Consider the following 20,165-nt stretch of genomic DNA (forward strand, 5'->3'; position numbering starts at 1 on the left):
CTTGGAATCATACAGAACAAGGCACCATGCACTGGGTACTCTTTGCATAAACTATGGAGATCATCCCTCAGCAGGTTTATGTCAACCCAACTGTCAACCTAAGGCTTAGAAAACCAGGCCATCAATTGATCAATCAATCAACAGATGTTGATTTAGCACCTACTATGTGTCAGCCACTGTGCTAGTGGTTTGGAGTAAAAGGACAGATGAGGTCTGGTTCTGTCTTTGAAAGTTTGCAGACTAGACGGTCTGGAGGTAAAGACAGTACAGACATGTAAAACAATGTTTGCTCCGGCGTGGCTGAGAGATGTGAGGCCATTGCTAGGGGTGCCCCAAGCAGGGTGGGGCCAAGGAATGACATTGCACATCACCTGTGAAGGTACACAGCTTACACCCTTATCTCCCGTGGAGTCTCAAGCCTATTCCCTCCCCGGGATCCCAGAACACGAGGTCCAGAGAAACGCAGCCCCAGAATCGGGAAAAGACCTCAGGACCTTGTCTGCCCGTCCTCAGATCCTTGCGATGGTTCTTTTCCCCCAGAGGAACTCATCTAGGGGGTCTCAAGGCGGGTGGAGTTCAGCTATGTTCAGAGCTACCCCAGCAGCTTCAGACTGGGAACTCCTCCAAAACCCATGGTGTCGCGAGGCAGCCGGGGAAATTTGTCAGAAGGCTCACTTCTTGGGAATTATTTCCACCTTCCCTCCCACCCCCGAGTGCCAGCTGTTAAGGGGAGTGAGGGGTGTGCAAAGGAAATGAAAATGTGTTAATTAAGGCATCTGAAAGCCTTCTAAGAGGTCGGCTTGCTGTTAGACAGAAGAGACAGGCAGTAGGGAGCTGATGTGGGGCAGGGATGGGGAAGGAAGCTATGGAAAGTGATATCCTGATATCGTCTAAGAATACTCTGGTCCTGGTTGCCCACCCCACGTGGCAGAGGTGAGGTGTTACCTGCAGGCTCAGCCACGCGCTAGGCTCCAGTCTGAGGTCAGGAGCGCTTTCAAGAGCTCCCGTTCAGCACACACACACTTAACATCTGTCTTGTTCCCCAAAGCACATTCTTGTTTGTCTCCCAGTTTTTGTAATTCAGCTCCTGATTATTCCTCAAGCCCGAGTCTCTGATGTTGCTAACCCCAGTCCTTGCACTCCCCACCTCCCCAGGAGTAAAGATCCTATTCCTGAACCTGAGGCCAGGGCCCTACGAACACTGTTGATGAATTTCCTGTCCTTCGCCAATATTACCTGCCCCTGAATGCATTGATTCAACCTTGTTTGTGACTTCAGGTTGATAAGACACAGTTCTTACTTTCACCGAGCTCACATTCTATATACGTACAACCTCCAAGTACAGTTGTGCAGGTTGTATATCGTACAAGGGGTGAATGGGGCCTGAAACCTAGCCCTCACGCTATTCACCAAGCATGTGCTCTGGTGTGGGACTCTATCTACCTGTAGATTTCCTTCCTACACAGGTGCCTTTAGTTCACTGAGCCATGTGCCTCCTAAGTCTACTGGAAAGATCAATTTCTGTAATTCATACAATAGTCCCAACTATACTGGGAATGAGGCCAGTATATTAAAATAATGAGACCATAGCATGTGATATATGCAAAATGGAATTATATACAAAACTTCATGGGAACACAGAGCAAAAAGGAAATAGTTCAGCTCCGGTGAGGCAGGCAAGGCTCTAGAGCAGAGCTAATGATAATAATAGCTATTGTTTATTGAGTATCTACTACCTGCCAGGCATTTGTCATGCATCATTTCCCCCCAACAACAATCTGACAAGATAAATGTTATTATGCACATTTTATAACGAAGAAGCTAAGGTTAGCTCCAGCTTCGTGGAGAGGCTAACCCAGGGTCACGCAGCTAACAAGTGATTGGTCTGGAATTCAGAGCCAGGCCCGTCTGACATCAAAGTCTGTAGCCATTGTGACGCACTGTGCTGCCTCTATGGGAAGTAACAGTCAAGTTGGGCCTTGATGGATAAGTAGGAATTTGACAAGTGCCAAGGAGCAAAGAGTTGCAGCCAGAGGGAACTGTGTGGGCTAAGACACGGAGTCTGAAAGGTATGGCAGGTTTTAAGGAACATGAATAGTGCGATTGACAGTTCGCATCAAATAGGCCACCTCGAAGGTTGAAGGGAGGTCAGCAGCTTGAGGTGGTGCTGGAAAGGCAGGTCTAGGCCAGGCTGTGAAGATCGTCATAAGGAGTTTGGACCACATTCTAAAGGTAGTAGGGAGTCGCTGGAGTTTTTTGAGGAGGGGAGTGATGTGATTAGATCTTTGGTGTAGAGATAGACTCTAGAGCAGCTCTTCTCCAAGTGCGGGCCTTGAATCAGTAGCATCAGCATCACCCAGGGCTTGTCAGAGATCTAAATTCCGGAGCCCCATCCAGACGTACTGAGTCAGACTCTCTGGAGTGGAGCCCAGCAATTTGCATTTTAACCGGCCCTCCGTGTGACTGTGATGCATGTTCAAGTTTGAGAACCACTGATGCCCATGCATCTAGAGTTGGGGAACCGCTGGTGCCCATGCAGTTTCGTGGATGGATGGAGTCGGGAGGAACTGGAAACAGCAGACCAGTGCCGAGACTGTGGAGTAATTCAAATGATGACTTGAATGATGGTGGCAGCATTAAGATTCAAGTGGTGGTAACGGATTAAATAGGCATTTCAGTGGTAAAAAGGGTGGGGCTTGGTTATTGAATGGGGAGGGAGAAGGAAGACTCCAGGCTGACTCCTGGTCTTTATTTTGAATGGCATGTGGCTGGTAAAGTCAAGAACTGAGAAACATCCCATGGAAAGAGAGTAGCTTTAGACGGCAAAATGAGGAGAGTATGACATGGGTCTGAAGTGCCAGCAGGACTTTGAGGTGGAAAAGTATAGTAAGTCGGTGAGGTGGGTGAGGAAGGCCAGCGAGAGGGCAGAGCTGGGCCCACACTCCATTTGGGAGTGGTCAGGATACAGGTGGTGGGGAAATGGGAGGACTGACTGTGCTCGCCCCTGTCCTCACACCCCCTTCCCTCCCTGCTGACCATGGGTGCAGATCCCTGCTCTGTCCCATAGGAGTTGTGTGGGCTTGGACAAGTCACCCAACATTTCTGACCCGCTGTGTCTTCATCCTCAAAATGGAAACGATAGCACCCACCCCCAGGTTATTGTGAGAGATCAATGAACTATAACGTCCATAGGATGCCTAGCATGTGGTGGACTCTCAGTGAGCCTTAGCCTCCCTCTCCTCTCCTCCCCTGTCATCTGTTACCCACCTCTCCACGTAAGGCTCTGTTTGCACTTCCTCTCTGGGTGTACTGCTCAGTTTCTCAGCCTCCCCACCATTCGTCCCTAAACACACACACATGTGCACGCATGTCCACCTGCTCCCATGAGATGTGCTCATCCGGGGCCAGGTCCTTCCCTCTCACACGCTGGCCCGGATTAACTCCTCCTCACCACATCATATCTGGAGACCACAGAAGTGTCATTGATCAACACGAAACTGAAGCACCACGTGCCCAGTTATGCTTCTCCAGTGGGGAGGTCCAGCAGTCTTCCAAAGGTTATATGCGATGGTGATGGCCTGCTGTGCTGTTCTGACCCCCTCTCTTCTTGCGTTTTGCCGGAAAAGGGGACACAAGGAGCACAAATTCCCTCCAGAAGGAGGAGTCTCTTGGCCATCTCTTGGGAGAGGAGGCACCTCTGTTAGGTGACAAGGTAGGAAGCCCACCTGTCCTCTTGGGCTTGGAGAAAAATACCTTGAGTTGGAAGTCTGAGTCTGTCCCTGAACCTTAAATTGGTAGCCGAATCTTCCTGGGCTGCCATTTACTCACTTGTTAAATGAGCATGTCCATTTCTCCCATGCTCTGCCTTGCATCAGCCACAATTTCCCCAACATCCCTACCATCTGAAGAACTAATCAAGAGTCCACAAGCCTGGTGTATCCCATCACTTGCCCCTCACTCTCTGTGCTGCATCCCTACTGGCCTTCTCTTGGTTCCCTGGATGTAGCCTGCTCAGCTCCAGCAGATGGCCTGCACATTTGCTCTTCCTTCTGTCAAAATCCTGCTTCCCAAAGTCTCTAATCTACCGGTTCATCTCATTGTCTAGGCCTAAGCCAGATGTCACCTCCTCCAAGAAGCATTTTTTCTCTGCCCTCTAAGGGACCCTCATCCTTGTCAAGCTCTACTGCATCACCCTGTTGTATTATCTTCAAAGAAATTATCACCATCTAAGATCATCTTGCTTATTATGGGACTATTTGTTTATTGGCTGTCTCCCTTCACTAGAATATAGGCTTTCTAAGATGAGGGACTACATCTGTCTTGTTCATCCATAAGCTGGTAGCACCTGTAAGAGGTCCAGCATTACTCAGTAATTATGGGATGGATGGGTAGATGGATGGGTGGATGGATGGGATGCTGTGAAGGGGTGTGAAAAAGAACTAACCATTACAGGCCTTGACCCCAAAGAACTTAGAGCCTGGACAGAACAGCCCAATGCTAAGAACTAATTGTAGGTTTCCAGAGGATCCTTTTGACTAGTAACGGGGAAAGCACACCAGTGACCTAGGAATGCTGGTGCCTTCAGCAGGTTGGGGCTGCAGGAGATGATGTTTTCTCTGGGGCTGCCCTCCCACTGCAGCCATGGGGCCTGCATTCGCTTCCTATAAATCTCTGCCTGCCTTTTCTGGGCTCCACCTCCCCCAGCTCCCTACAGCTGGGGCCTCCAGCTTACCCCCCTGCACACTCAACCCCACCCCACTTGCCATGCCAGTATTGTCTTGAGAAAGAAGACCTTAGGCAACCTCACCTCTATTTCCTCTCCCCATGGTGTGGGAATGTCCAGGGTTAGTTGCCTGACTCTAAAATTGACCCCAGTCTTCTATTTTTTTCCCAAGTCACAGCTCCCTCTCTTCACTCTTTAAGCCTTAGTTGGCCTAACTGAGCATCTGCTCAGCCCCTACCACACATATATTTATCCTCTAACTGTCTTTGGAACAAACCTTCTCCCGTTTTGCTTGCTGGCTTTATTTCCTTGAGTGTGTGTTTTGGTGGAAAGGGGTGACATCCTGAACATCATGGGAAAGGCATCCAGATCACCTTTCTGGATTTCTGAGTCACCTCACCTGAGCTCCCAGGTGCTGTGCTCAACGCCTTGTGGTTCCCTGTGCTGCCCTTTGCCCATCCCTTGGCTGGAAATCACTCTAAATATAGTGATGGGCACTGTGCGCTGAGCATTTGCTATTTGCTAAATACACTACTATAACTGCTTTACGAAGAGTATCTCATTTAATCTTTACAGAACCTTAAAAGGTAAAGTGTTATTACCTCCATTTTATAGATCAGCAAACTGAGGCTCTCAGGTTGACTCTTCAAAGCTTACATGGCTGAGAAGTGGCAGAATCAGGCTCCAAACTCAGATGGTTCCATAGTGTGTTCTCTTAATTACCGTGCAGAGCTGCCCGGAACAGATACGGTGCTTTGCATACCTAGCGGTACCTCAGTCATCAGATCCCGCCACTGTGGCTCCCTGCCCTGCCACTGCAAACAGGCCCTGTTCGTCCCTTGCCTTCTTGGGAATAAATATCCCTGCTTCAGAGAATCCAAATGTGGCAGTTCCCTCTGTCCTCTGGCCATCCCTCACTCACAGAACTGAATTTGCACCAGACGGTCTTGTGGTGTTCAACTTGCTTGTTGCCATGGCTTGGCCTCGCAGTCTCACAATTCCTGGCCAGAATCATTATATCCTCTACAGGGGCTTATTCACAGACTATTTTTCTTGTCACCCTATAGCTTGTCAGGAGCAACTGACATCCCACCATTTGTCAGCATGAGAGCCAGGCCTGGCTCAATCGTGCCAATGGCAGTGTTGGCAACTACAGAGGCAGCCATCCGAGAGCCCCTCTTTCTGCTCCCCCCTTTCTAGAACCTATGGAATTATTCCTTATCTTCTGCAGCCCTCAGATATTCTCCCTTGTATGATGACAAACTCCTGCTCCAGCTGTGTCTACATTTGTAATTTAGGCAACAAAATGAAGGCTTAAATCTTTTAAAATGGCAGCATGTGGTCCATTCAATGAATTTGGGCTGCTCAGAAAGACACCGTCAACTCTTGCCAAATGGATCCTGTATCCAAATCCAGGGGACACTCTGAGCAGACCTGCCGTGTCGTGAATGGTGGTGGAATAGTGGACTAGGGGCCTGGTTGGCTGCCAGGGAGTAGCGAACAGTGGAACACAGGCAGGAGATCAAAAGAGAGGGTAGGTGTGGCCAGTAAGCGCAGCAAATATGTAAGCTGGTGTCAGTCTGGCCAGCAGTGAAGGGGAGTCAGCAGGAACAAATCAGGTAGAAAGGGTCAGACTTCAGAAAACCCCACCAGGCAGGATGGTGCAGCCTAAAGCAGAGGTTAGGTCAAGGGTAGGGTCCAAGGAATGGACAGAGGCTGGAGGCAGGATGCTCGAATCAGGAACAGCATAAGAATAATAGCAGTGAACATTTACTCTGTGCCAGGCCGTGTACATTAACTCATTTAATCCTCCCAAGAACCCCATGAAATAGAAGCTGTTACCATTCATGCTTTACTCATAAGAAAACAACTTCAGAGAGGCGAAATAACTTGCCCAAGGTCACACAGCTAGCAAGAGGCAGACTTAAACCCAGGGTCCTCTGACAGCTTTCTGTCGCAAAACACTGCAAGATCACCCTGTTGAACCTGGGACAGACGGGTCTCCTTCTCCTCTGGGTTTTAAGACCCATCTGTAGGGGGAGGGGGGTGGCTGACAAGTGACGGAGAGTGATTGAAGCTCCCAGCAGGGAGGCCAGGCTTCCCCCAGGGCCTTGCTGGTGTTCGCAGCAGACAGAGAGTTGGGTCCTCCAGGAGCTGCACAATCTGTTGAGCTGTTTGGATCAGACAAGGGATCTGGACTTTTTTCCATCCAGATGCAAATGCCAATCCAGTTAAAACATCCAGATGTTCCTTTCAGTCCTCCTTGCATTAGAAGCCACCCAGATGTTTAAACAGAGATGCTCAGTGGGTTTGCCACGCCTGAGCTGACCTTTCCTGCGTGTGTGAAATTCCCAGACTGTGGTACAGTTAATGCCGCCACTGCAGCCCTTTGGGTATCTTCCAGGCTCTTTTTCCCCAAAGAGTCAAGAGGTCTGGTTGTCAGGCTTGAGGGGAGCCATTCTCTTCTACTTGACCAAATCACTTAACTTTAAAAAAAATTTTAATTGAAATATACATATAGCAATGTACATAAATGGTGTCAGCTGGATGAATTATCACAAAGGGTACCTAGCCATGTAGTCACCATCCAGAACAAGAAATAAACCACTACCAGCACCCTGAAGACTCCTTGTCCCCCCGCAACCCCAGCATGCCTCCTTTCACCGTCTATACCCTGTCTCCTCCCCAAAGGTAACCATTATCCTGAATTTAACAGCACGCAGCTTTGCTGAGCCTCATTCTCCTGTCTCTAAATTGGCTACTGCTGACCTTGAGGCTCAAATGTAGTCTGTGAAAAAGAACCGTGGGGATGTTGCTATTGGTGGGCATATGAGCCGTGTCAACAAGGTGGGACGCCCCTCGGAAGTAGACCAAATACCTTTCATCACCCAGGAAGAGTGGCCAGAGGTATACGATGACACCTCTGGTTCTTTTCCTTGAAAAACTGCAGGGATCCTTAAGAAAATGCCCTCTTGCCCTTTGCAATGGTTTTGACTTGTGCATATACTGGTAAGAAACGAGAAAAAGACTAGACGCTCTCCAATTCGTGGATCTGATTTGTTAGATCGTTGCTCACACCTTCCTGGTGCCGCGGGGAAGCTCAGAGGCCAATCAGAGGCAAAGCTGGGACCTCCCTTCTGTCCTGCTGGCTGTAAGGGGTGGGGGAAGCAGTGGAGAGGACTTGTTGGCTTGGAGTAGAGAGGGGATAAAGGCGAGGCCGTGGAAGTTCTCTATGGCTGTCAGCAATGCTCCCAGCGACTGGTGGTACTTTATTTCACCCAACAAAACAGTCTTAATAACAGGCCTGTGAATTACACCATTCCTAATTACAGGGCTGACAAGCGAGAAGGAGAATAAAAGAAAGGCAGCCCCGTGAGCTGGCGGTCTTGTCAGGTTCCTCCAGCACCAGAAGCCGCTCGCCTGAGCTTGCCTGAGCGGGCTCAACACGGCCTCCTGCGCAGGCCTGGAACCTGTGGGCCCCTAATAGACGTAGAGCTGGCTCGGTCAGTGCAAGCCCTCCTCTTGCAAGCTCAGGGCTGCAAGGTTGATCCCTACGTGGGCCAGTTAGCCTTGCTCAGTGTCTGGGCTCCATGCTGTGTCCTAGACCTTAAGCAGCTTTTTTGGCAGCCAGCAGGGACGGGAGACTGGCAGGAGAGGGTGGACTCACCAGTGAGGTTCAGTGCCTCCATCACGTGGCCTGTTGACGCTTTCGCTGTCATATGGGCTGGAGGGTTTATCAGTTTGATTGGAGAAAAAGGGGCATTTGGATTAGAAATGAGCATATCATCCTGAAAACTCAAAGATTCTTTTTTGTTTCTTTATTTGGTGTGTAAATTATTGGTGAATCTTCAGAAAATCAGGTGTGATGGTGGTGGTGGTGGTAGTGGTGATGCAAGGACACAGAGCTCAAGCTTCTCACCACATATGTGTGAGCTGCCTGGACGCAACTCCCAGTGCTGTTTCTTTTTCTCATCTCAACTACAGAAACGCTGCATCACAGATAGAATACACACTGGTTTTCCAATCATGGGATTTCTTTGCACTCCCTTCAAAACCTACATTGATGTTTTTGAAACAATCATTTTTTAAAGATAAAATTGAAGTTGATCCTTTAACTTGCAACAAAAAAATAATAGCTTACACTTCTGTAGCATTTCCTGGTCCAGGCTATTCTGAGGGCTTTTCCTATATTAATTCATTAGTCTTCCCAGCACACCTATGAAGATTGCATTATTATCATCCCCATTTCTACATGAGGAAACTGAGATACAGGGAGGTTAAGCAACTTGCCTGAGATTACACGGCCGGTAACGGGCAGCGCTGGCCCTTACTCTCTTTGGCGAAACAGTTTACTGCAAAATCGCTCCCCGAGCTCAGAGTCAAGGTCAGAGAATAGCAGGAACTGAGCTCCTATTCCTTTGATCCATCTGTTCATTCATTTGGTCATGACTTCATTGAACGAGTGTTTATTTAGTACCCACCACACGCCAGGCACTGTGCTAGGCTCTGGAGATACCTGTGCACACGGCAGATGAAAGGCTTCTGCCTCCTGGTGCTTACATTCTAGACGGACAATAAACAACTATGTGAATAGGTAAACACAACAATTTTAGGTCATGGTTTTGCTGAGAAGAAAATAAAACGGGATAATAAGACACTCTGAGAGTGTCAGGGAGGGGTCCTATAGATGGGCACTCAGCGACGGTCACTCTGAGATCTGAATGATGGGAAGAAGCCAGACTAGCCGAGGCCAGGGCAGAGCCTCGTGGGGAGAGAAAAAAGGAAACACAGAGATCCCCGGGTATAGGCAAACCTGGCTTGTGTGAGGAGCAGGACGCAGGCCAGCGTGGCTGGAGCTTGGAGAGTGGGCACGCCTGGTGGGTGTGGTAAGGAATTGTTGTCAGGGAGCTGGGAGGTCTCTATGGGTTCTTTTCCTGGGGTCCACACACACCCAAGGGTCTGGGGATAGCGTTAAGAGAGTCCATAAGCTCAGAAGGGAAAATTTACATCTATGTTTTTTCTAAATTCAATCTGAAATGTAATATTTCCTTCAATTGTGAATGTGGGCCACAAACCATAGTGGTGTTCAACCGTAGCTGGGACTTTGTCACCGATGGTATTATTACAGTGTTGCTACTGCACCTACCTTTAGCTCTTGTTATGTCACTATGTTGTTGTGTCACCGTATCACAAAAGTGTAAAAATATTTGCATAACTGTATTTCTATGTCACACAGTAATGTGATACAGTATAGGTCATAAACGTTTTTAGAGAAGGGGTTAACAGACCCCATGTGACTGCTCTAGGGGTCCACGGCCTAAAAAGGATTAAGAGATTGAGAAGGCAGCACCGAGAAGAATGGCATAATCTGCTTTAGCTTTTCAGAAGACCCCTCTAACTGTGGTTGGAGGAGGGGATCGTGAGAGGCAGGACTAGCCCTGAGCTCCATTTTCACAGGTTATTGGATTTAAGCCTCACACAGTCATGAGAAACAGGCATTATTTTGCCCATTTTAGAGATGAGGAAACCGAAGCCCAGGCGTCAGGTATTTGCTCAGCTGGTGAACGGCAGAGTGGGGACTCAGACATCTGTCAGTTTGACCCCGAAGGGCATGAGCATCCATGGTCAGTGAATGGGAGCCTGTGATGGGAGGTCAAAGGTGAACAGTAGCTACGTGGCCCCCTGCGCCACCCCACCTCCCCCATGAGTAGATGCCAACTCCTTCCTGTCATAAGCCTGCTCGTCTCCTGAAATCTGCCCGCACAGGCCAATAATGCAGCCCCGAGCGGAGCCAACTAAATATTTCATGGGGATTTTAATTTAACTCTAAAGAAATTCATCCAGCCCTGAGAGGAGACTGTCACCTCGAGAAATAGCACCAGGGAGCACTTGGACCTCTGAATGACATTGCTGCTTCCCCAGGAATGCTGATGCTCCTCTGGCCTCAGCTCCCTGAGCATCGCGGAGGATGGGCACAGTCCACTGAGCGTGGATACATCCCACGAATCTGGGCTCAGACTGGTTCGCAAAGGCTCCTCTGAACAAGAAGCAGGTCTTTGGGGCTTAGAAGGCACAGGCTGGGTTTATTGTGTGTGTCTGTCTGTGTGTGTGTCACGGGTGACTAAGTGGGTGCCATTCACCATTCCCTTACCCTCATTCCCGTATCCTGGCCTGAAAGAAGGAGCAGTGGTGGGGTTGACAGTTCGTCTCCCCAGTGGACAGGGACACTAGCCATTCTGCAGGTGCCATGTGACCCTAAAAGTTTATCCTTGGGCCCACCCTACTGCGGGTGGAGTAGGAAGGTGGCCTGCCTCGTGCAGCAGAAATGCAGACATGCGCGTTCCTGAGGAAGTCTAATGATGACTCCTGCCGATGCCTGAGCCAGGGGTGGGAGTGAGCTTCCCCATCTCCTTCAGATCCAGTGGCGGCTCAGCTTGGTGACCCCAGTGAGTCATCGCGGGTTCCCTGGGCCTCTCACTAGCTGGGGGCGGAGGGGGAAGGGAGAAGGGCACCCAGCAGATAAATTGATCAAAAGACAGGAAGTAAGCAGCTAATCTAATCTGAGATGGGCTGAGCTGCAGACGTCAGTCTGCGCTGCACAGCGGGGAAGGCCTGAGGGCTGGGGAGAATTGGGAAGCAGCTCCATGGAGCAGGTCCTTCCTCTCCTGGCCCCCTGGCTCAGGCTAGGCGTGTCCTTGTCGTCTCGGTTCTTTCCCAGGGTGTAATTAACACCCCTCCTTACACCCCTCTGCGGACAGCAGCCTTAAGCATGGAGTATGGGGCGCATTCCTCTTCTGCTTGGGCGCCCCAGGTAACGCTGTCCCAGGTGTTACAGGGAACCAGGCCTGGGGAGGGGCAAAGGGAGACGGGAGCCCTCTAGTGGGGATCGAGGGCTTCAAGACTTCCTTCGGCTGCAGGATGAGGAAGTGTATCTGACCAGGGCCGGAGCTCGATCTGAATCTGGTTATAGCATTCCAGCTTCCTGACGGAGTCCCTCCTGCGTACAAGCATGTGTCAGAAATCAGCCTGATTCTGCTGGCGGCAAGAAGGGACTCGAGGGGTGGCCAGATTTGGGGCGTTGTCCCCCTGTCCCCTGCACTGTTGGCTGTGCTGGTTGTTCCTGGGGGACTTCTTGTGTGCCCACTTTGGGAAAGTTACTATGAACAGTACAGCCATAAGAAAGCGAAGTGCCCCGTCCCGAGAATCCGTACATCTGAAGCCGGCTTTCTCCATAGCCGAGCTGTGTGTACTTGAGCAAATCACTCATCTCTCTGGACCTCAGTTTCTCGGTCTGTGAAATGGGGTCAGTGGCAACTTTGAAATACTATATATGTTAAGTTTTTCAAAGACTTCGTCCTTGCTTCTTGTAATCTAACGGGGAGCTAAGATGTGTGCATGAGTGTCCACAACAACGATAATAATAGTAAGAGCTGACATTTATTGAGCGTTATTCTGTGCCAGGCATGGGCTTTGCATGGGTTGCTCATTTAATTCCCATAGAGGTTCCATGAGGGTGGGAATTTTATGGATGAAGAAACTGAGGAATGGAGAAGATAAGTCCTTCCCGAAGGCCACACAGCTAATAACTGCCGAGTGGGAGTGTAAGCCCGAGCCCCAGCTCTGATACGAGGCATTGATGGCACACACCATGTGACTGAATCAGCAGAGTCTTCTGTCTTCCGGTAATGGCGAGGAGGGAGCGCTTATTCCTGGCAAGATGACAGAGAAGTTTTTACAAGGAGGCGAACTTTGAATGGACCTTGAAGAGCAAGGGTCCAGGGGGAGAAAGTGGCCTCTTGGAGCTCTGGCTGCACGAAAGCACACGGTGTGTCCGAGAGTCAGCTGAGCTGAGCTGGGAAATGAGGCCGACCTCACAGGAGCGGGCAGACCGTGAGGGCCTGACTCCCAGGCCGGGCTGTGGGTGAGTGAGGATCATGGATAATTTTTAAGAGGAAGGACCGATATAGTTGCCATGGTGTAAGAGTTGGTTTTGTTAGAAAAACAATATTCGTAACCCCCATTTATGGAGCACCCGTGTATGCCCGGGCTTGTGCTTTGCGCCTTATGTGTATTATCTCATTTATCCTCATAACAGCCCCAGGTGGGTGATTATCATTTCCATTTCACAGATGAGAACAGTGAGCGTGGAGAGGGTGTGAAACCTGCCCGTGGTCACACAGTCCATAACTGGCAGGGCTAGCATTTGAGCCCAGTTTGGTTTGGTGCCACCGAGGCAGGGCAGTGTAGTCACAAGACAGAGGTGGAGGGAGGGACAGCAGTGTTCTTGACATTGGCCTCCTTCAGGACAGCCAGGCAGGGGCTGCAGAGAGTAGCCGGCTGGGAGGTTCAGCAAGAGAAGGGCTGGAAAGCGTCCCTTAGACACGTGACCTGCAGCTCACTGCCGGCCAGCTGGGCAACAGTGATAAAGTGGTGGCAGAGAGACCAGATCGCCCTGCGTGGAGTGATGTAAATGGCAAGGGAGTGAGGATAAAAATGAGGATGGCCCCTTCTTGCCTCTCTTCTGTCTTTTTTCTTCACTAGAGCCTGTTGAATGTGTTGCAGGTTCAGGATGTAGCCTCTGAAGCCAAATTGCCCAGGTGTGAATCCTGGATCTGCCACTTACTTGCTGTGCAACCTTGGGCAGGTTCCTTAACCTCTCTGTGCCTCAATTTTCTGATCTTTAAAATCTGGATAATAATAGTAATAATAGGGGTATTGTGAGCACTGAGTGAGGTAACACACTTAAAGTGCTTCGTTCGGTGTCTGGCACACAGGAAGGGCTATAGGTGTTAGCCATATGACTATTACAAATCTGATCCTGGAGGCCATCCACTACTTAAAATACTTCAGGGCCTTCTGATGGCTCTTGAAGGCGTTGCGTCTCTGCCTGCCTCTCCAGCCTAATCTTACAGCACACTCTGTGTTTGCCAGCTCTCTGGCCTTCTTCCAGCCCCAGAATGCACCAAGCTCCTTCCTGCCTCAGGGCCTTGGCACGTGCTGTCCCTTCTCCTGGGAATGCTCATCCCAGGTCTTCTCACAGGTGACTTCTTTCAAGTCACTTTGAGTCTCATCTGGAGAAAGCCCCTTTGGACCTGTCAGGCTCTGTCAACCCTCTGCTCTGCCTTCTCACCTATGACCCCGTACAGCACTTACCATGGCTGTAATTTTACACATTTTTTCTTGACAATCTGATGACTGTCCGCCTTCCCCACTGGACAGTAAGCTCTTTGCTGACAGGGATTGTGCCTGGGTTGGCTCACCCCTGTACCCCAGCACCTTGCACACTGCCTAGGGCAGAACGGAGAGTCAGTAAGGAGGACGGAGGGAATGCTGAGCATGAAGGTGGGGGGCGGGGGCCCCGGAGAGGGGCAGTGGGTTCTGCAGGCAGTCCCTGCTCGCCCCAAGATCCCACATCTGGTGGCAGAACTCAGGACACAGAGCTTCCAGGGACCCCGCTGAGCTCGGGGGTCCCACGTCACCCTCGGCCCAGATCCCCAGCCAGAGTCTAACGTGCGTTATCCCTCCCTAGAAAGCCGGGCCTGCTGGACTTGGGGCTCCTTGCTGTCTGGGTGTTTACGGATAATCCGGCCCTGGTTCCCACAGCCCCGGGCCTGGCCTTGCTTGCAATTCCATAAGCCTTTTCAATATACAGAGGCTCTCCAGAGACAATTACTTTGGAATGAAGGTTTCCAGCAATGCTCAGTACCGTCTTATTCTGTGTAGCATTTGCTCATTCCAACTGTGGCCTCCCAAAGCTTTCCACAGTTAAGCAACACAATTACAGAGTTAAGTAAGCGACAGCAAAGAATGTGAGGCGCTATGGGGCCTGAGTAGCAGGTGAAACGGGATATGTGTGAATGTGACTTGCAGAGGAGTAGAAAGCTGCCGGCCTCCCCAGGGGGCAAGAAGCTGGGGGCTTGGGAGGGGATAGCGTAAAAAAGCCAGAGAAAAAAGATCTGTAGGCTGATCAGAGATAGCATGGTGGGTCCAGAATTCAAAGGAAGCTGGGGAGGTCATTTAATCCACTGTCCCCAGGGGAGAGTCATATGATGAGGAAGAGACTGGAGAATGACTGCATTTGGCTTCCAAGCTGGGTGTCAGTTTTTTCCTTGAGTTTTCCAAGCGACGGGACAGTATGAGGCCTCAGAAGGTCATTATGTGGATCTTCAGAGACAAGCAGTCATACCGGGGAAGCACATTGTGTCAGCACAGCTGTGTGCATGTCCCAGGTCATCTGGGAAAGGCCACCAGGGGCCAAGTGTCCAGGGGCCTCTGCCCTGCATGGAGGTAGAACAGGCCATGGGGCCAGCCCAGTGGCGCAGCAGTTAACTGCGCACGTTCCACTTCTCAGTGGCCTGGGGTTCACCGGTTCGGATCCCGGGTGCGGACATGGCGCCACTTGGCATGCCATGCTGTGGTAGGCGTCCCACATATAAAGTAGAGGAAAATGGGCCTGGATGTTAGCTCAGGGCCAGGCTTCCTCCGCAAAAAAGAAGAGGATTGGCAGTAGTTAGCTCAGGGCTAATCTTCCTCAAAAAAAAAAAAAAAAGAAAAGAACAGGCCTGGCTGCTGCCCTGACATTCCTACAACTCATCATGGGTTAGGATGTTGTCCTCAGAGGCCCTTGTTGAGATCACCATCATCACCATCATCATCATCACCTTCATCATCACCACCATCATCATCACCACCGCCATCATCATCCTGACAGCGAACGTTTATTGGGTACTTACTGTGAACCAGGCCCCATGCTCAGCATTTACAAGCACTGTCTCATTCACTTGCTCAGCAATTCTAGGAGGTGGGTATGATTCTTATCCCCACTTCATATATGAGCAAGTGAGGCTTAGAGAGGTTAAATGACTTGCCCAAGGTCACACAGCAAATAAGTAAGTAAGAGAGTCCAGACAGGTGTGGCCCACACTGGAGGCTGAGTCTTGACCACCTGGTCTATTGCCTGAACAATCCCTTATAGGTGTGGTGGAATTCCAGAGTGTGTACAGTTTATAAGGCTCTTCCACATCCATCATCTCTCTCGGCTCTCACATAATATTGATGGGCAGGCATTGCCCTGTTGCGTAGCCTGGTAGAATGAGACCCAGAGAGGGTAAGTGAGTTGCTATAGACATATGGCAGACAAGGGCCAGAGCCAGGTCTTCTGACCCCACCCATCCTCTCATTAGCTTGTGGGGGGGGGGTGGGGTGGGCTGCCAGGCAGAGGGAGGCGGGGCTGAGGGAGCTAGAGGTCCATGCAGTGGTCCTGGGGCACTGCCGAGGGGAAGAGAGAGAATTTTGCCCCAAAGGGGGCAGCAGGTGTCTAAAAGAGAAGGAAAAGGAGACAGAGGAGATCTTTGTTCACCTCCGATCACCTAGGATCTGGTTCTGCCATCAGACCCCTCCTGCTGACGTTCTCAGGAAAGCGCAGGGTGGGAGCAGGAGGCTCCAGCGGATGCAGACTGGAGCCCAGCTGTGCATTCGCTGCCTTCCTCCCAGCCAGGCCCCAGATCCCAGGAGAAGAGCAGAGGCCGCGCCGAGCCTTCAGGCTTTGATAGCAGCAGTGGCAGTTACAAGACCCCTATTAAACTCCATGTGGCGGAGGATGGTGTGTTTTGGAAGTCAGCTGCAGCCTGCCCTCCCCTTGTAAATTCCACAAACATCCAGGTGATGAAAGAGGGGATCTCTCAGAGGCAGAACATGAAGCTCTTCAAAGAACGCTTTCAGTCAACGCTGGGGAGAGGAGAGAGGTCTTTCTTTTGGAGGGAATGTATTTATACACGCCTGTGCGTGCACACACACATGCACAACACGACCAGGAACATAGTGAAGCACAGAGAACTCTCTGCCACTTCCTCTGACTAGGCTTCCGTCTCTTCCTTCTCTGGCTCCGGGCATCCTTCTCTTTTCTGGTTTCCCAACCCCCGGGGCTACACTTCCAGACCTGCTCACTCCAGATGGTTTTGCATCTTCCTGACCTTTCTGGATTTCCTTCCCCAAAATAAAATGTCCCTGCCTTGAGTCCCTGTCAGCTGCTGCTCTTTGCTGACTAGTCCGATAAAGAGTTTCCTCCTCAGAGCTCATTCTCCTCGACTGCTTGATAACATTCAATTCTGCCGACCGCCATCTGATCTTCTAGAGCAAAATAGGGGTCAATTAGACTAAGCTCTGCTTCTTGTAGCCAGGCAAAATGAAAGCTTGGGGTTTAGGAGCTGGGAAAGAGCTTAGAGAGCATCTAGTTGAACCCTTTCATTTTACAGTGGAGGAAACCAAGGCCCAGAGAGTGGAATAACATGCCCAAGGTCACACTGAGTGTGTGGCCCAGCTGCGATGACAGCCAGGTCTTCTGATGTCCTGTCGACTGCTCTTTCCACTGGAGAGCACAGCTTCCACTCCCCACAAGTGGCCAGAGGTGGAGAAGGCCTCGAATGAGCTGCCATGGTTCCCACACTTCCCTCAGCTCCCACTCTGGCAACTGCTAGCATTTTTACACTCCCAACCCTCTTTGGTTGTTAGTTTGGTTTCATGGCACATTATCTCCTCATCTAAGACTGCTTTATAGCGTAATGTCTTTTTAACTAAGGTAAAATAAAATGCTTGCACGTCTTCTGGAATAACCTGATCCCAGGAGGTTGTCGCTGATGCCCTGGGGTGCATTGAAGCCGGGGTAGATAATTACTGTTCTATACTGAGTCCATTAAAGATAGAAAACAACCACCACAAAACCCCCATGTTTCTTTCAGCTTGTCATTGCCCTTTACTGTCTCTTTCCTCCTTCTCTGCCTCCCCTACCCCAACTTACTCTTGAGTGGGACAAAGCAAAGAGAGACAGGCTGGGGGCAATGAGTCAGCATTGTCCACAGGAGGCAGCTTTTCTGTTTGGCCCAGTTTTGGAAAGTGTCTATTTGTGAATAGAGAGAAATGCCCTGTCTGAGCTTGAGGCAAACCCTCCCTGGGTACATGGTCATTCTGCACGTCCTCAGGAAAGGGCCCTCCTGGGCTGCTGTCCGTCTCCAGCTTTCTCTCCGTATGGAATGGCTTTGCCATAGTGTCATTGTTGGCCAACTTTTATAAACTTGTGAAATGATTTCCAAATTTTAATCCAAAGTTCGCCCTTTTTGGAGGAAAGCTGTGTGAGGGGAAAAGAAACTTGGGAATCGAGTTATTGACTTTGGTTAATTGATTTGGACATATATATATATATTTTTTTTTTTAATAACTAGAGAAAGGACTGGATGCTATGTTTACCTCTTGCCCATTTTATCGGTTTTGCTTTTCCTAATATTTCCTTCACTTCCTTCATTCCAACCCATTTCATTCTAACCTCCTCCTCCCAAGTTTCGGGCAGGGCTGGGCTGCTGGCTTGCCATCAGCCCACACACATGGGACTGGCGTTGCACCTGCTGGCATTTGTGGTTGATTTCGGTTGCTTTACAGCGGTGCTCGTGAGCTGAACTCAAGTCGGTGTCACTGTCATTGAGGGGCAGAGGTTCTGAAAGGCCCTACCACTCTCCAAACGGCCCCTCCAATGAAGGTGCTGACCATCCTCTAATCAAACCTCACTCTCTGACCCAAGGGGTGATTCACTTGATGGCAGGAATCAACATTCTCTGGGGGAAACACAGACTGAGCCCAACGAGTCAGTCACATTTTTCGTTTTGTATTAAAAATCTCTTACATCTGTCTTCTTGTTTCTTTGAAGCCTGGCCTCAATATGTAAGGCCCTGAGTTTGCTAACCTATGCTGGACCACGGGGCCGCTCTAGCAGATGGAACGTGAATTGGGAGTGGAGGTTTGGGGTTGAGATGTGAAAGAAACTGACCTTTGCCAATGGATTTATCCTTCTTGTACACAAATCACAAATTCCCTCATGTGTAAAATGAGGGCCAGCATGTCTGTCTCCCTACTTTCTTTGCAATGATTTAGGAAGAGTCATGGGGATTCTTCTAATCCACCAGCATTAGAAGAGGAGTTAAAGAAGCTGAAATGTAAACCATTGGAAGGCAGTCTGAGAGACATGCCTAGGCTATAGACATGGTTCTTAAGGATTGTTACAAGTCAGAATCACCTGGGCAACTTACTACAAATACAGATTCCTGGATCCTACCCCAGAGAGTCTGGTCCAGGGGGTCTGGGGTGAGACTCAGAATTCACATTTTGATAAGCCCTGAAGGCAATTCTGATGCAGGTGGTCATGGACCACAGTTTGAAAATCACTGATAGAGAATTTCTGGGAAGCATCCTAGCACTCTCTTAACCCCCATCCTTGGTTTAAGAATGAGATGAAGGAAGCCTGGAGAAGTGAAGCAACTAGGCTAGGTTAGTTAGTTAGTTAGGGCAGGGCATGGACCAGAACTGAAAGCCAGCTGTGGGCGTTTCCCATCGCTCTGGGTATAGGGGAGCAGACCAATAGGAAGCGAGCTTGCTTTGCAACAGGGTGGATTTAAATTAAATATAAGGAAGAACTTCCTGACAGAGAGGAGTATTGAGGAAGCCTATGGCATCTCCTTTTCCAGAAGGCCTTAATTCAGAACAGACTCTCATCAGATGTGGGCACTTGAGATGCAACATAGAGGCAAAGAGAAAGGGAAGACACATCTTCAGAACAAATTCTGGTGATTTTGCATGAAAGGGACCAGAGCCCCTTCTTTTAATTCTCCTGTGGCACCTCAATTTTAGCCATGACAACAACTTAATTGACCGATGGTCCAGGAGGACTGAGTTCCAGTCCCAGCTTTATGACATTGGGCCACTTGCTCAGTTTCTTGGTCTCCATTTCCTCACCATGAAGTGAATGTGGTCACATCAGATCGTTTCTTATGTCTTATGTGTTCATCATTTTTATCTTTCACTGTAACTCCCCCCACTGATGTGTCTTACATGACAGAGAGACTCTGAAGTTTGTTGATTGAATGAATTAATATGTTGAATAAAAAAACTACCCAATATTGAGAATCCGGGAGCCCTATCTGCCAGTTCTCTCTCCCCTCAGGCAGTTCGAGTCCATCTCTGAACAGCCTGTAGTGATCCCCCTTGCTTTTTATAATTGTTTATATGTTTAGAGGGGTCTAACTTCAAAAAGGCATGAGTTATTGCTTCAAGATCCATGTCATTTCGTGAGTGATCATTCAGACCTGGGATATGCTGTGGCTGCTTAGGATCCCTCCCCAAGCAGAAAAGCCAGACCAGACTAACGTCTCCCCATCAGTGACGGCCTCTGTGCCCCATCTTACGTGGCCACCCTCTGATGGTCTCTCTCTGTCCCTTTCAGAAAGCAGATCTGGCTGTGGCAGGCCTCACCATCACTGCTGAACGGGAGAAGGTGATTGATTTCTCGAAGCCGTTCATGACTCTGGGAATTAGCATTCTTTACCGGGTTCATATGGTAAGAGACTTATTTTATAAGCACTTATGTCATTAAAGTTATTTGCATGCAAACACTGAGTTA

At 49.7% G+C, this 20,165-nt stretch overlaps 1 protein-coding gene across 1 annotated transcript in view; it reads left to right on the forward strand.

Moving 5' to 3' along the window:
• The window catches only part of GRIK4 (glutamate ionotropic receptor kainate type subunit 4), a 388,041-nt gene that overhangs the window by 325,490 nt on the left and 42,386 nt on the right, over positions 1-20,165 (forward strand). Inside the window, exon 13 of the mRNA XM_046684804.1 lies at positions 19,989-20,102. Coding sequence (XP_046540760.1) covers positions 19,989-20,102 — 114 coding nt within the window. The remainder of the gene's footprint in view (positions 1-19,988; positions 20,103-20,165) is intronic.

The sequence above is a fragment of the Equus quagga genome, chromosome 14, assembly GCF_021613505.1.
Source record: "Equus quagga isolate Etosha38 chromosome 14, UCLA_HA_Equagga_1.0, whole genome shotgun sequence".
NCBI classification, from domain to species: domain Eukaryota; kingdom Metazoa; phylum Chordata; class Mammalia; order Perissodactyla; family Equidae; genus Equus; species Equus quagga.